Raw genomic sequence first — 16,740 nt, forward strand, 5'->3', positions numbered from 1 at the left:
AAGCTCCTGTGCCAGAGCCATGCATTGGCGTGGGCCTTCTCTTCCTAAAAGTGGAGAAGCTTCGCCAGTCTGTAATGCCATCGCATCAACTTCCCTAGTGATTGTAGCAGGGTCCCTCCCAGGAGCACCAGCTCACTGCCACACGTGGCGTGTTGGTGGTTAGCAGCACGTGGCTCGTTCCCCTCCGTGGAGAGCATGTGCTGTTTGAGGCATCGCTGTCTGGGGGTACCGCTGCCCACTGAAGACACCCTGGAGTTTTTCACAGGAGTAATGGTGTTAACCTCAGACCTTGCTAAATGAGGTATTCCCTCTGAGAGCTACATTCTGTCTCTTTACATTCTTCCTCCACCTTTCCTGGGCTGCGACAATCACCTCCTGCCTCACGCATTGCTGCGTGCTCGACACCCGTGGCCACTGCGTAGTCGCAGTGTGTCATCGGGGGGGACCCTCACAGCCTGTGCAGGGCTGGCTTCTTTGCTAAAGCCTTGGGAGCCATGGGGATGAAAGGTGCCGCCGAGCAATGAGGGGACGCCCTCTCTTACCCGGCTGCAAGTTGACAGCTCTGGGTCTCAATCACCAATGAACTTCTCCCCTCTAAATCTGGGTTTCCTTTTGGAGGGCACCCAACGGGCTAAACCTGACAGTATTTTGTTAGTGGTCCATTTGACTAGGGTTAAAAAGAGTGACCCTAGAGTGCTGTGTCCAGAGAACCAAGCTTTAATTGATTGCTTTGAAGAGTCAGCCACTCCGCAGTGTATAAACAAGGGCTGATTTAGGACGGTGACGCAGGAGAGCATTAACCCAGGGGGCTAGGGTTTAAGAGAGAGAGAGAGAGAGAGAGAGAGAGAGAGAGAGAGTGTAAAACTCCTGTGGGTTCTGAAACTGCCCAGCACGAGAGAGGGAAATTCACCTCCACTCACCTATGAGCCAGAAAGGCAGCTCTGAAATCAGTCAGATTTACTCTCCAGTGTCATTTTAATTTCCAGTGATCTGACAGGGGTGGGGCTTGGGTCTCTGAGGTTTACTGGAGGGGGAGGAAGCCTGCTTTGCTTAATTATTAATGTTGTCTGCCTGCAGTGTCTTAATACACTAACGGATCTGGCTCAAGTCCATCTGCTGTCATTCACTTTAATGGAGGCAAACGTTTCTGGCTGCCAAACAGCAAAATTCCTAGTATCTGTCGGTGATTCTGGGCAGCTGGAGCATTTTGGAGACTAGCTCCCATTGGGTGTTTGCTGGGAGATTCAAGCCACTTTCTGCCACTGCTTCCCAGTAGGGGAAGGTACCAGGGGAAATAAACCCTGCATTCCTATTCTGAGCGCCACATAAACACACAGGGATATTACTCATTGCAAGTGGTGTCACTGGAAAACGTACTCCCTTGGGAGCCGGGAGAGCGGGTGCATACACATGTACAGCGCCAAACAGCAGGACCCTGTTCTTGCTTCCGCACGTTGTTCAACATACTGAAGGCCTCGTCTACACTAGGGTTTTCAAGTGTCAGTAGCCAGGCACTGGTGCAAACCCCTACTATGGATAAGCAAAACCGTTTTAAGCTGCATAGTACATCAGTGCAGTGCTGCTGGGGTACGCTGCACCAGTGCAAAGAGTAGCTTTGCCTGCCTACGCTAGGGAGCGGGACCAACGACTCTAGCCAGAGCCGACCCTCCATGGTAAACAAGGCCTAAGTCTCAGCAACAGTTGATCTGGGAACTGCTACACTCGTGTCACTAAGCCCGTTTCTTTGTGCCCAGGATGCTGAAAACTGCTCCATCTACCCCTCTGTGTCCCAGCAACTGCTGAGTGCAAGCAGCCCCTGCTCCTCTGCCTCGGCAGCCCCCCTGGCATCTCAGCACTGCCTGCAGCTCCTCCAGCATCAGCTACTGCAGCAGCAGCAGCAGACCCAGGTGGCTGTGGCACAGGTAAGGGGCTCCGCAGCCCTGTTTCGGGGGGGGGGGATCACACACACACACACACACATACTCTCTCTCTCTCTCCACTTAATGACCTTTGACTGGCAACCATTTCCTCTGCCTTGTTCGAGGTTCCTTTTCCTACTAGCCCAGCTGAATTAGCCCTCGGATAACTCAAGCCCTTCACAGCTCCTTGCTCTGTTCCCTGGCTGGGGCCCCTGGGAGTCTTGCACAGCAATCCGGGGTGGAACGTGGCCCTTAGCGTCACATGCCGCTAGAAGCAAAGCGGCAGGATTGCGTGATGAGGACTTGGACACAACAACGGTGCTCTGCTCCGTGAGAGCACTGGAACTCAAGCACTTTATAGACCTTCGCTTCATTGTCTCCCAAACCCTTTGCTAGAGAGGGAAGGACTATGAACGCTTTACAGGTGGGGAACTGAGGCACAGTCTCTCCTCCTCCCCCTCCAGCAAAAAAAAAAAAAAATGGTCCATGTCAGAGGTGGGTCTAGAACCCAGAAGTCATAATTAAGGCTACGATTTAGTCACGGAGGCCATGGCAGTCACAGACTACATGACTTCATAGAATCGTAGACTTTAAGGTCAGAAGGGACCATTATGATCGTCTAGTCTGACCTCCTGCACAACGCAGGCCACGGAATCTCACCCACCCACTCCTGCAATAAACCTCTCACCTATGTCTGAGCTATTGAAGTCCTCAAATTGTGGTTTAAAGACTTCAAGGTGCAGAGAATCCTCCAGCAAGTGACCCGTGCCCCACGCTGCAGAGGAAGGCGAAAAACCCCCAGGGCCTCTGCCAATCTGCCCTGGAGGAAAATTCCTTCCCGACCCCAAATATGGTGATCAGCTGAACCCTGAGCATGTGGGCAAGACTCGCCAGCCAGCCAGCCACCCAGGAAAGAATTCTTTGTAGTAACTCAGATCCCACCCCATCTAACGTCCCATCACTGGCCGTAGGGCATATCTACCGCTAATAGTCGAAGATCAATTAATTGCCAAAATTAGGCTATCCCATCGTATCATCCCTTCCATAAACTTATCAAGCTTAGTCTTGAAGCCAGATGTGTCTTTTGCCCCCACTTTACTGGACCTCCGTGACTTCTTCAGCTTCAGCTGGAGCCGGGGCTGTGTTCTTCACACAGCCCCGCGGTGGGGGCCGCTGCCGGGGCCGTGAGCCCCTGCTCTGCAGCTTGTAGTGGGGGCTGCAGCTGGAGCTGTGCACCTCTGCCGCAGCTTGTACAGTTAGTTTTAGTAAAAGTCACGGGCTCCATGAATTTTTGTTTGTTCCCGTAACCTGTCCGTGACTTTTACCAGAAATAACCGTGACAAAATCTTAGCCTTAGTCCTAATCCCCAACTAGCTGCTGTACCAGGGGGCTGCTCTTTTTTTAAGCCTATTGTTGTTTTGTTAATCCAGCCAGTGCTTGATGGGCACGGACCACCTTCCAGCACCTACTCACCTAAACCAACAAGGTGGGGACTAGGCTCCACTGGAGCGGCTCTGACATGGCCCATTGGGGGAGGGGATAGTTTTAGCTCAGAGGGAAGAGTCCCAGCTCCTACCTTTGCATCGCTATTCCACAGCACGTTCCCCTATGTATGGCGGGCAGACGGTCAGCCCCACATCTGCCGTCGCATCGCAACCGTCTCAGCCACTTGGCCTGACACCACAGCCGCCAGGCGGGGGTCAATGAGTTTGCCTGGTTTCGGCTGCTGACAGAGAAAGACAGGGCCAGAGCAGCCTCGTCTGCCCTGGGTGTGCAAATATGCATCTCACTGTTAGCTTCGGGGGGTGGGTATGTACATGAGGGGACAAGGTATTGCAGGGGGGCTGACTACAGCCTGCAGAAGCTGCCTCTCTGGGGCCGAACTGTCCCGGAGCCTCTGGAATTCCCAGGCCCTCAGACACATTTCATTGTGGATTTCCTTCCTTTTGTAGGGGGAAGGGAGATAAAGGAGGGCTTCCCTGCAGGGGAGCAGCCAGTTCCTGTGGAAGCAACTCCTGCGATGTGCTACGTTCCTACAGCACAAAGGGCTTTGCAACCTCCGTGCATGCTGCCCCACTGACATGCAGCCGCCTGTGGGGTGGGCCCTAGTTCACTGCACAGCTGGAGTGAAGGGGCCGTTTTGGACAAGAGCACGCCCCCGCTTCCAAAGAATCTGCCCTGGGATATTTAGGGGTCACACAGGGCAGACAGGGCCCTGGTTTTTAAGGTGGCAGCGACCTATGCTGCATGAAGTGCACAGTGGGAGTATCTGCTCTGAAGGCAGAGCTCACCCAGCTGGGACCAGACCCTGGGCTGTCAGAAAGAGAGGGGGAGACCTGAGGAGAAAGAACAGACTCAAGTTTGTCAAAAAAAAAGATCCTAGCCAAATTACAGAAACTTTCCCACGCTGCAGACTCGGACTGGGGTTGGGAGAGAGATTCACACAGAAGGGAGCCAGGGTGCAGGTCTGGGTTGTTGCCGTGCACCCCTGGAGCTGCGGGCAGCGTAGCTGCGGCCTGGCCATTCCCCAGGAGAAGGTGACGTATCGGCGTCTCCTGACCCTGCAGGTGCAGCTGCTGAAAGACCAGCTGGCTGCCGAAACAGCCGCCCGCATCGAGGCTCAGGCCCGGGTGCGCCAACTGCTGCTGACCAACCGCGACCTGCTGCAGCACGTCTCCCTGCTGGTGAAGCAGCTGAAGGAGCTGGAGATCAAGGTGCAGCACAGACAGCCAGGTAGGAGGGCGTGGGGGGTGTGGTGCTTATAGAGCCTCCCGACAGTGGTGGGGCTGAGAGGCTGGGACATCTCTCCAGCCCACAGCCAGGGGGAGCTGCTGAGAACAACCCAACTCGACTCCTACAGGCAGATGCTGAGAGCGAAGGAGAGGACAGTGCTCTCGTTAGGGGCACCCCAGGGCATGGGGACTCTGGCCACAGAGCCCTCCCCAGCCCACAAGCTCATCCAGCCCAGAGCCCCAGCGTTCCCCTGAGTCAGCCCAGGAAGCAAACGCTGCTGGGACCGAGCTGGCTCCAGCCATGAATTGCTCTAATCCAGCACCCTCCCCGCCACGCTGGTTTTGCCCTGCCCCAGCATGGGCTGCAGCGCAGCATAGCACCGAATCAGGGCAGAGGGCTCTTTGCCGGCTCCCTGCCAGGGCCCAGTTCTGCCCAGGAGCCTGAGCAGTGACGGTGCTGGTGACACTTTGGCCTGGATGAGAATTTCCTGCTTGTTGGTGGGGAAATGTCTGCTCCCATTTCCAGCCCCTGTGTATGGGGCTGCAGCTCTTGGGGGGGGACTGCTGCAGGCAGCCTCCGGTAACCCCCCTCCTCCTCTGCCAGGCCAGCCCCTGCCTTTGCCCGGTTTATGGAATACACCTGTCCTAGGTAGGGTGGCAGGCTGCTATGGAGAATCCACACCTCCACCCTTCTTGAGCATCTGGTGCTGAGCAAGGCAGGGAGGCCGCTCCGAGTTCCAGCCAGCCTTTGTGCTCTCAGCCGGGGTGCAGGCAGGGGGGTGTTAACATGGCAGATGAAAGGTGCCCCCCTGCACTGCAATATGGGTACACCAATCCCCGAGGAGCCCGCTGGAGGGGGGAAGTTCTGACCCCGTTTCATAGATGGGGAATGGAGGGAGTCTGGTCAGACCTCAGGATGGGAACCAAATGCCAGACCTCAGCCTCTCCACCCTGGGCCTAGCCCCACGGTCGTTCCAAGGCCAATTCCACTGCTTCACACAGCAGCTCCTCCGGCCTGAGACGACCATGGGCCTTCAGTGCTTGTGAGCGGCACTGGGTTGGCAGTTCCGGAGACTGCTGGCCTCTGTCCACAGAGCAGAGCGAGCTCCCATCTGCCCTGCCCGTGTACACCATCCCGACCCCGAGGGCAGGGCAGCTCAGCCTGCACATCCTCCAGCCAGGGGCCATGCAGCCCCTGCGGCTGGCAGCTGGTTGTGGGTTTGTTATTTTATGCTGCAGACAGATGGCTGCTGCAAATTGAGACCCAACGCAACTCATAGAGCCTCTGACCAGCCCCAGAGGGGCTAATGGCAGAGAGCGTGGTGGGGGACACGCGCAAAGCCAACTCTGGCCCCAGGCAGCCATCCTCTTTCTCCCTCTCCCCGTGCAGGAGGAGGGGAGCGGGCCTGGCTAGCTGGGGCTGGAGCCTGTGCTGGCTTTGGACCAGGGCTGCTCTCATCTCCCTGTGCCAGCAGAGGCCCATGCCTTCACTGATAGGGGCCAAGGCCGCCAAGCCCCCTCTTTCCCTGCCCCACCTTTGCTGGGCCTGACCAGGCCCTGAGGGGAGCGGCTGGGCCTCGGGGAAGCGTCACGGCTGGGGGCTGGTAGCACTTTACCCAGGCTGCTTCTCTTTGCCTTGGCAGTTGACAGATCCTTGCAGAACCTGTCCCTGGCTCAGTCCCTGTCTCTGAACCTGAAGAACCATTACAGCCTGGAACTCAACCTGCCCTCCACCTCCACCCCAGCCAGTGTCCTGGGCAGCCCGCTGGCCCCTGGCTCGCTGGCTCTGCTGGGCACCAGCGCCTCCTACCTCAACCTCCTGAGCCTGGAGAAAGGCGGCAGGGGCCCTACTGCCACGGACGGGGACGAGCGCCTGGTGGTGCTGGAGGGGCAGAATGGTCTTCACCGGCGGGTGGAGGGCTCCGAGGTCAGTGACCAGGCTCTGCTCAATGGTGGCGGCAGGCAGAAGGCAGGCGACCCGAGCAGCAGAGCAGAGGACGAGAGGTAGGTCGGTCTCCCTGTTCCCCCCAGCTGGTTAACAGCCACCCACACTTAGTCCGAGGCAGTGGGAGGAGCAGGGACCCTCCCCCACTTGCTGGCTGCTCCGTTCAGCGCGGAGTCTGGGCCAGTGGCCTTGGCAAGCCCGGGGGTAGCCCGCAATGGAGAAAACCGGGCGAGTCTTGCCCAGGGGCCAGGCAGCTGTGACCAGCCCCGAGCGCTGGGGGCTGTGGAGCACAACTTAACCCAAAAAGGAACAGGAAGAGGACAGGGGGAGCGCATTCCTGGCTCCTTCACACCGGCCCCTGCGGGCACGGCTGCAGCTTCCCTGTCTCTGCACAGAGCTGGGGACAGCAGGGGTGGGGCTCAGTCCCCAGCCTGCTTCCCCCTCACACTGCCCCCACGGCCCCAGGAGCGACCAGGGGGCTGGGCGGGAGGTGCTGCAGGTCCCCCCTGCCCCCCCCGATGTAGCTACCGCAGGGTTGCGAGAAGGCAGCTGGCCTCTGAGATCTCTTGCAGCTGAGCCCAGAGCCTCAGCAGAGACGTGCTTAGACACGGACATCTCTTTGCTCTGTGCTCTCAAGGTTGCAGCAGCCCATCCCCAAGCTCAACCCGCCCCCAGCCATCCTGCGGAAGAGGTCGAGCAAGACCTCCCCGAGCCTGGAGGTGGAACCCAAGCCTGAGAACGCTGCTCCCACGACGCTGCCCAGCCCCAACGCATCCAGTCTCACCAACGTCACCACCTGCTCGCTCGCCAGCTCGGAGTTCGAGTCGGACGTCAGGACTCCTGCCCCCGGCACAGAGCTATTCCCCAACCAGGGGGCCCGGCCAGCATGGGGCAAGGACAGGACTGGAGAGAACGGCCATGCTTCCCCCATGTCTGGCACCTGCCATCCTTCAGAAGAGGCCCCTGCAGCTGGAGACATGGCTAGCAAGAACCCAGTGAGAGACCCGGCAGGCATGGCCTGCCCCATGGACAGCACCTTGCCGTTCTCCTCCGCGGGCACCGAAACATGCTTACACATCAGCTTCTCGGAGGATGAGCTGCTGGAGAATGAGGTGGATGAGGTCATGGGGCTCAGCAGGGTCCCTGCTTAGCCTCCCAGTTAACTGGCAGGTGCCATCACTACCCGATGTTAGAATTTAGATTGGCAGAGACCTCGGGGTAACTAGAGTTCTTAGTACTTAGCCCAGGAAGCAGGTTGCTTCCCCTGGCAACACGTAGCAGCTAGGCTGGCTTTGTAGCGCCCTCTCCAACAGGCTGCTGGGTGCTACAGGACGAGGCCGGGTTAGTCCAAGCCCCCTGGAGCCCCCCAAGTGGCCACAGGCCGTGGGCTGCAGACACTGGCTTGGAGAGCAATGCTACAACCATCCTCCAAGCCCCCTGATGGCCGAGGGCCTCTCCTCGTCCAGCCGGCCTGCCACGGGCACAGTCCAGTGACGCACACGCAGCAGGGTGCCTCTCTGAAACGCTGCCCCGCTGCTCTAGAAGGGTGCTGCTCCTTCACTGCCATGACTCTCCCTGCCCCAGTCATGGTCGGCTGCTGTGTCTGCCGGACAGCGCCATCCTCCGCCCACGGAGCGCCACGCCCCAACCTGCCATTCCCACGGCTCTCCGGCTGGGATGCCCCACGGCTGTTGCCCCACTGAACTGGCTATGGCGCCAGGGCAGGTGATGGTTGTTTACCCTGGCCAGAGGAGGCCAGTCTGTGTTTGCTCCCTTGCTGCTAAGCCCAGCTGGGGCCCAGGTCTAGCCTCCCCCGCTTCACCAGCACTGGTGTCTGACTTGTGACAAGCAGCGTTCCCCCAAACTGTGCGATAGGAGTCTCTCGGCTGGGGGGTATTAGGTACTGCCTAGCGAGCCCCAAACAGAACAGGGGCCCAGAGGAGAGGGGCACAAGTGCAAATCCTCAGATGCTCCACTCCTGACCACTTGGGAATTGAATCAGCTTTAATATGTATTAGCTGCTTGAACAGGAAACTCTGCAGCGATAGGGCTGGGAGCAGGCAGAGCAGGATGGGGTGCTGGCAGGCTCTTTGAAATGCCCGAGGCAGCCCCAGCTGCGAAGGGGGAAAGTAGGCTGGGGAATACCCTTGGAAGCGGTCCGTGCAGCACTATGACCCTGGGTTGATTGACAATCCAAGTCCACCGGTCTCCCCAAAGCAATCTGCATCTGACGGGGACAGACAGGTCCAGGATGTGGACCTGTTACGCTGGTTCCAGGGGTCTGTTCCCTTCTCATACTGATCCCCATTGGCTAACGGGACAGGAAGAACAGCCACTGTTTGATAGGGGCATAAATAGCTGGGTACAGACTAATCCAGCCACTGTTACCAAGGCCTGAGAGTTCACTGTATCCCCCCTAGTAGGGATTGGGACCATCCCTTATAGAGGTCACTGCACTGGCTTCCAGACCCAAGCCATCTAAGGGTTTGATTGGGAGGGTTGCTGATGCTAAAAATCCATTGCTAGCCACTTCCCCCACCCCCAGGCCCTCCTGGGAATGGAGGGGCAGGAGGCACCTGGTTTCATTTGTAGTATGGCCACCAGACCCTCCCAGCCTTGCAGCCCAGCTTGTATGCATGTGACGGGGGCTGTGCATCCTACTGGGGACAGGAGAGGGGCTTCTTCCTGCGCCCTGGGGAGTCTGCTCTGAGCACCTCACCCTGCAGCATTGGCTTCCAGCGTCCCTGCTGCACACTGTGGAAGCGACTCCTACTCATCGAGCTCGGCCGTGTTCCTGCTGGCTGCTGCATGGGAGGAACTCACTGCTCTCCTCTGAGTGCCCATGCCAGGGTAGCTCGGAAGGGGGGGGCCGCTCGCCCAGGAAGGTCAATGGTGGCTCGTTCCACTCCCCAGCCACAGGCATGTAGGAGCTGTGCTCTGACGTGCAAACAGCTGCTTCGTTGCACGTTCTGACCATGGGGGGAGGGATTGGTCCGAGGTTTGGGCGGTTTGCCAGGTTATGGATCAGTTTTTAGGAGTAATGAAATGTGTGGGGCGGGGGTTGGGGGCTGCCCGTAATGTTCATGCTGTGAACTCTGGGGGAGCTTTGCTGCAAACGGGTAACCTAGGCCCAGGGCCGTGTGTTAGGTGCAGTTTAGACAAGGTGGGGTTAAGCAGATATACCCCCGCCCCCGACTGCGTGGTGAAAGCTTCTGCAGGTTGGAGTAAGGGAAGTGAGCAGGCGGATGGGCCGTGCAGCGTGGGGCGAAATGCAGCTCTGGGCAGAGGAGTCCGAGCAAGGCTTCGCTACCACTTCACGCTCCCAAGGGCTAGGCACCACAGGGGCCCTCCTTTGGGCTGGAGGGAGACTCGCGTGGTGCCAGCCTTGTGCGGTCTGTGCCCAGGGTGACGCTGCCCTGGCTGAGGACGTGCGGGTGGATGGCGAATGTGTTGAACCTTGGGCTGGAGGGTGGTGTGCGGGAGATCAGCAGAGGGGAGGACTAAGGGGGCGGCTGCTGAGTTAGATCCAGGGGATGGATCGGCCCGCACAGCTCTGGTGATGCGTGGACTCTGCTGCCTGTCACCAAGGACCAGGCCAGCTCCAGCTGGGATGTATTTCAGTCTGCTAGGAAACACACAGACCTTGTGCTGAGACAACAGAGGGGTAGGCGGTTTGTTACTGGACTTGGAAGGAGATAAATGCTGTGTTCTGCTCTCCCGGCGCCGTGGGATTTCCATGCAGCGCCCTGTTGCCGGACAAGCGGACGGGAGCCGGTGCTGTAATTACAGATTAGTTTTCCACTGGTGCGTGTGCCCGGTGTGTTTATTTTAAATACCAGGGCCCTGAAAGCCCCTCGTTCCTCGCTGGGGGCTCTGTGCTGGGCACCAGGGATCTGCCCGCTGGGACTCCGGCCCCGAGAAGCAAGGACGGAGCGCCCCATCCCCATGTAAACCCGCAGCGTCACTGGGGTCGTGTCCACACGAGGAGTGCTACTCCAGCAGAGCGGCACTTTATCGCCGTGTGCCAACCCCCGCCTCCCACCCACGCCCCAGGTGACACACGTCAGCCCGGTACAAACTCAGCTGTGCCAGCTTGTGGGGTGGGGTCACCTCTCGTCCCACCCCTCCCCCCAGCCCAGCAGAGCTGTGGCAGCCGAAGGCTGTAGCGTAAACCTGGCCTTGAATGGGGTAGGCCGGAGTCGCGCTTGGGCCACGTCCAGTGCAGACGCTGCAGGGAGTGTGGCCCATCGCCTCTAGCACGTTACAGCCTCGTGGTGCTATGCCGGCAAAGGGCAGGCCTGGTGCGTCACCTCGTGGTGACAATTGGCATTACACGCGGCAAAGCACGCACACAGAAGACCCCGGGCCCTCCCCGGCACCGGGTGGCCGGAGGCTGCAAGCTACATCATGGGTCCTCAGAGCATGGCTCAGCAGGGACGGGGGTAGCTTAGACGGGGCTGGTGGCAGCATGCAGTGGGCTGAACGGCTGGGGAGCAAGCTGCTCTCCCTCTCCCTGACACCAAGGGACCCACAAAGAGCCCCGGGGGGGCCAGGGGGGTGAAAGCGGATGATTTTGGAAACAAATCCTGCAGGTTAAAGCCAGCCCATTTTCTACCCTCTCAGTCTCCCCCGACTCCACCCTGGTTCCTGCGCATGGCTTGAGCTTGCCACAAAGCTGCTGCTCCTGGCTAGGCCCGTGCCCTGCTTCGAGCAGGGGTCGTGCAGGCTCTCTCGAGTGACAGGCCTACATTTTTGTTATTGTTACCTCGGCGACCTACCTTTGGTGAGGGCTGCAGGCCCAGCAGAGACGGCTGGGTAGCCCGAGCATGAGCGCACAGCCCACGGCGCAGGCAAAGAGGTCAATACGGGGCAGGATGTGCAGCGAGGTGACCTGCCTACGCCCAGGGAAGTGCAAGGCCAAAAACGACGGGCCAGCCAGGTCCACAACTGTCCCACTCTCAGCACTAGACCCTTGCTCTCCGCCCAGCAGAGAGGGGTCTACAGCAGCCTGCCAGTCCCTCCGAGTGAGCACAGCTCTGTCCTGCAGCATGGACTGATCCCAGGCCGGCGTCAGCTGGAGCGAAATACCCGGTCTACTTCAGCAGGCTCCACCTCGGCTCTGAATTCATGCGAAGTCCACTCAATGGGCAACGCCTGGGTCTGGTGCATTAGACAACGCCCGGAGAACTGCTGTGGCCCATTGGTAGTCCCAGGCGAGGGAATCACATGCCCATGTGCAGGCCTCATTTTGACATGTCCGTAGTTTGTGGTGAGCCAGGGTAGGAGGTTCTGAAGTCCTAAGGGGCATAAGTGCACCGAACACTTATGTGCTGTTGACAACCTGCCTCCCCTGCTGAATGTGACTCCAGCCCCCTTCCATAAAGGGCTGGCGGCCCCTGGCTCCAACCCTTCCAAGAGCCATTTTCGGTTTATTGGCAATAAAAATGACGTGGAATTTTGTCAGATTCACTTTGGCTCCTGTCTCGTATGCAGTCATTGACAAACGGTTTCCGCAACTGGAACAGCCAGCCCCGGTCCTCCCAGGCTGCCTGCTGATCTGCTCCCTAATGCAGAACATCCCGTGAGATCTGGGCACAAAAAGCTTGTCGCCCTGGTACTTTCCCTCCTTAGCAATGGCGCATAATCAGGGCAAGCGTTCCCGGGCTACCTTGCTGGGGTAATTTCCTCCTGCGATTAGCCTGAGGGGGAGGGACTTCATGCCACTGTCTGTTCCCCACATTCTTATGCCCCCCCTTCCAAACACCAGCATGATTCAGAGCGAGTCCCTGCAGCAGGGAGGGGGCAGTTTGCTAACTGCCTTAAATGGTCCCAACTCCACCGCAATCCCACCCAGTCTGTCTCTTAGACAGAGAGTGGGTTTTCCTACACACCACCACTAGGGGTCAGCCAAACTTCATTTTCCTCTACTCCCTCAACCCAGAGACGCTGACAGGCTCTGTGTGGCCATGGGTTGTAGTCACACAAGCAGAACCGCTGGGGTGCGCACCGGGGCCAGCTCCCTGCAGAGACGTGCTGCATGTCCCACGGGGCCTCCTCCCCAGAGCTAAGGCACCAGCCTAGCAATAAACAGTGGGGGCCAGCAACCAACCCAGGGCAGACCAGGCCTAGGAACGAATGCACTTAGGCTCTTCCGGCCCCGCAACCCTAACCCCGCGAGGGCTGCTGCTTTAGGGAGCCCTTGAGGTTACTGCTCTCTAGGCCACTGCAGTACGGAGTACGAGCTGGTTCTCCAGCACGTCTCCCCATCAGAGATGCTGCCCGCAAGGCCTGGGCCCTGGAGCATGAGCCTGTCCGGAGAACAGTCGGGCTGCACGCAGCACGGGGAGGCCTGCTGGAACCCTTGACCAAGTGGCCCAAGTGGCCCGCTCAGTGAAGGGATGAGGCCGCGCCCCCTTCCCGGAGGTCTCAGACTAGGGCTGGAGCCCGCGGCGGTGCAGGGGGGAGCTGGCTGGGCCGTACCTGCGCTGCTGGAGGAGCTGCCTCTGGGCGAGCGAGGGGGGCAGGCTGGAGAACAGCGAATAGCAACGACCCCGTGTTAAACAAAGGACGTTCTCATACTGCACCCAGCGCCAGGCCGGGCTGGCCCAGGACAGCATCAGCACCTCACCCCTCCTTGGAAATCACTGTCTGGATGAGTTGCCCAGGCCTGCCACCCAGCACCGGCGCTTTGCCTGCTGCCCAAAGGGACAGGGGAGGAGCAACAGGGGGTTGGGAGTTTGCTCAGCCTGAATAGCAGCAGCCATTCTCCCAGCTGGACCCTGAATTCCACGGAGCAGGGCCCTGCCTTGTAGGTTTGGCAAGTGCAGGCCGCCTCCTTCTAGATCTTCACACTGTGCCCATCACCGTGGGCTCTGGGTGCCTCAATCTCTCCTGCCCCAGCTGGCGCTTCCAAAGGGAGCCACATTCCCCACAGCCAGTTCCAAAGCCCCGCCCCAGGCTAGAAACCAGCCACAGAAAACGACAGGTTACAGGACAGGACAGAGCCAGCAGCCCCCCTGGGCCGGGGGGGGCAGCCAGCCAGGGAGACAGATGGAGGCCACATAGCTGGCAGCATAGCCAAGAGGCCCACAACATCCCAGTGCTGCCCATAGAGGCCAAGCACGCTCGGCAGGGATGCTCGAGGGACCCGGCAGGGGGCTGGGTGCACACAGCACAACTGCTCTCCAGGGTGTCATCGTGCTAGCTAAGTGATGGATTATGTCCAAGAGTTTTCTTAACCACACATGGTCCTTACAAGCCCTGCACCTCTATGGACAACCCAGACGCTCTGGCCAGTCAGCACAGGGTGTGTGTGGGGGGGTGCCCCCTTTGTCTGATGGGTGTCTGGACAGCATCTCTGTCCCCACCATCTCTACCAGCTGCTGCGCTAGTCCCAGATTGCAGGAGTTCAACGTGCCCCTAATCGCACACTGGCCTGTGGTCCGACGGGTCCAGATGATGCCCAAACCTCAAGGCATCTCTGCTTCCACCTGTCACCCCCACACAGCCCACTGGTACAGTTACAGCTCTTGCAACCAGCCTGTCGATTTTAGGTCGCGGCTTTGCCCCCTGGTGCTCACTCATTCAAATTGCAGCTGGGAAAGTTTGGGCTGCTCTGGCTCATGAGATCCTTGGCAGAATGGGGGTGGATGCACGTTAGGGGGGGCTGGAGCGCTGAGGAGCCGGGGCTGGGGGGGGAGTTAGGCCACAGTTGGCACCACATCAAACAGGCCTACCTGGACCAATGGTCCCAGAAACGAGTATGGCGGCTTTGGGCGTGGGGGTTTGCTCACCGCAGGGGAGGGTCTGTCCGCAGAATCCCCACCTGAGAGGTGGAGTGGAGGCATGGTTTGGGGCTGAGCAGGGTGCTTGCGGGGATCCACAAAAATTTTTAAATCAAGATGGGGGTCCTTGGTTTCCTAAAGTTTGAGAATCGCTGCCCTAAAGCATAAAAAAATGCAACTGCCCTGCCTTTAATTGGTCACCTGTTTTCCCAGTTACAGCATCAGCCTAGGTCAGGCATTAGTTAAAGCACTTTGCACCATTTGGCTGCTCAGTGGCCAATGGAAAATGGTCCCTGCCCAGTTCATAAGAACGGCCATAGGGTCAGACCAATGGTCCATCTCGCCAAGCATCCTGTCTCTGACAATGGCTGGTTTCAGAGGGAATGAACAGAACAGGGCAATTTCAAGCGATCCATCCCTGTCATCCACTCCTAGGTTCTGGCAGGTGGAGTTTTAAGGACCCTCGGAGCATGGGGTTGCATCTCTGACCATCTAGGCTAATAGCCATTGATGGACCTGTCCTCCAGGAACTTATCTAGTTCTCTTTTGAACCCTGTTATACTTTTCGTCTTCACAACAGTCCCTGGCAGCGAGTTCCACAGGTGGACTGTGCGTTGTGGGAAGTACTGCCTTTTGTTTGTTTTAAACCTGCTGTCTGTTAATTTCATTGGGTGACCCCTAGTTTTTGTGACATGTGCAGGGGTAAATAACACTTCCCTGTTCACTTTCCCCACACCGTCCAGAGCTTTATAGACCTCTCATCTCCCCCACACCAAACAGTCCCCGGCTTTTAAACTTGTCCTCATAAGGAAGCTGTTTCCTACCCCTGATCATTTTCATTGCCCTTTTCTGCACCTTTTCCAATTCTAATGTTGTTGGGGGGTTTTTTTGTTTTTGTTTTTTTTTTTGGGGGGGGGGGGGGGGGGAGGGAAGAGATGGGGGTTGAGATGGAGAGGCCAGAACTGCAGTATTCAAGGTGTGGGCATACCATGGATTTACATAGTGGCATTATGATATTTTCTATTTTCTCATCTATCCCTTTTCTTATGGTTCCCTATATTCTGTTAGTGTTCAGTGGCCAAAAAAAAAAAAAAAAAAAAAAGTGGCGTGGATATTTCCAGGGAACTATCCACAATGACTCCAAGATCTTTCTTGACTGGTAACAGCTAATTTAGACCCCGTCATTTTATATGTACAGTTAGGATTACGTTTCCAGTATGCATTACTTCGCATTTATCAACACCATTGAATTTCATCTGCCATTTTGTCGCCCAGTCACCCTTTGTAACTCTTCACAGTCATCTTTGGACTTAGCTATCTTGAATAATTTAGTATATTCTGCAAACTTTGCCACCTCGCTGTTCACCTTTTCCAGATCATGTATGAGTATGTTGAACAACACTGGTTCCAGTACAGACCTCTGGGAGACCCACACTATTTACCTTTCTCCACTGTTAAAACTCACCATTTATTCCTACCCTTTGTTTCCTGTCTTAACCAGTTACTGATCCGTGAGAGGACCTTCCCTCTTACCCCATGACAGCTTCCGTTGCTTACGAGCCTTTGGTGAGGGACCTTGTCAAAGGCTTTCTGAAAGTCCAAGTACACTAAATCCACTGAACCACCCTTGTCCACAGGCTTGTTGGCTCCCTCAAAGAATTCTAATAGATTGGTGAGGCATGATTTCCCTTTACAAAAGCAGTGTTGACTCTTCCCCAGCACATCATGTTTATTATCTATGTGTCTGATCATTTTGTCCTTTACTGTAGTTTCAACTAATTTGCCTGGTACTGAAGTTAGACTTACCAGCCTCTAATTGCCAGATCACCTCTGAAGTCTTTTTTAAAAATTGGCATTACATTAGCTATCCTCCAGTCACCTGGTCCAGAGGCTGATGTAAGCTGTAGGGTACATTTACCACAGTTAATAGTTCTGCAGTTTCATATCTGAATTCCTTCACAACTCTTGGGTAAATATCATCTGGTCCTGCTAACTACGGTTTAATTTATCAATTTGCACCAAAATCTCTTCTATTGACACCTCAATCTAGGGCAGTTCCTCAGATTGGCTCAGGTATGGGGATCTCCCCCACATCCTCTGCAGTGAAGACTAATGCAAAGAATACATTTAGCTTCTCTGCAACAACTTGGTCTTCCTTGAGTGCTCCCGCTGACTGTTTCTTATGGACTTTTTTTTTTTTTTGCTGTTTGTTTTTGTGTCTTTAGCTAGGTCCTCTTCAAATTCTTTCTTGGCCTGCCTCTTAGACTTGACTTACCAGAGTTTATGCTCCTTTCTTCACCAGGTTTTGACTTGGAATTTCTAAAGGATGCCTTTTTGCCTCTAACTGCCTCTCTTATTCT

At 57.0% G+C, this 16,740-nt stretch overlaps 1 protein-coding gene across 4 annotated transcripts in view; it reads left to right on the forward strand.

Annotated features, from left to right (window-relative positions):
- The window catches only part of LOC102933796 (carboxyl-terminal PDZ ligand of neuronal nitric oxide synthase protein), a 60,144-nt gene extending 49,745 nt beyond the window's left edge, over window positions 1–10,399 (forward strand). For all 4 annotated transcript variants that reach the window (XM_037879621.2, XM_037879620.2, XM_037879622.2 and 1 more), the window contains 4 exons: window positions 1,755–1,922; window positions 4,487–4,652; window positions 6,295–6,655; window positions 7,234–10,399. In XM_037879621.2, coding sequence (XP_037735549.1) covers window positions 1,755–1,922; window positions 4,487–4,652; window positions 6,295–6,655; window positions 7,234–7,747 — 1,209 coding nt within the window. In that variant the 3' untranslated portion in view covers window positions 7,748–10,399. The remainder of the gene's footprint in view (window positions 1–1,754; window positions 1,923–4,486; window positions 4,653–6,294; window positions 6,656–7,233) is intronic.
- The last annotated feature ends 6,341 nt before the right edge of the window (window positions 10,400–16,740 follow it).

This window comes from Chelonia mydas, chromosome 16 (assembly GCF_015237465.2).
Source record: "Chelonia mydas isolate rCheMyd1 chromosome 16, rCheMyd1.pri.v2, whole genome shotgun sequence".
Taxonomy (NCBI): Eukaryota; Metazoa; Chordata; order Testudines; family Cheloniidae; genus Chelonia; species Chelonia mydas.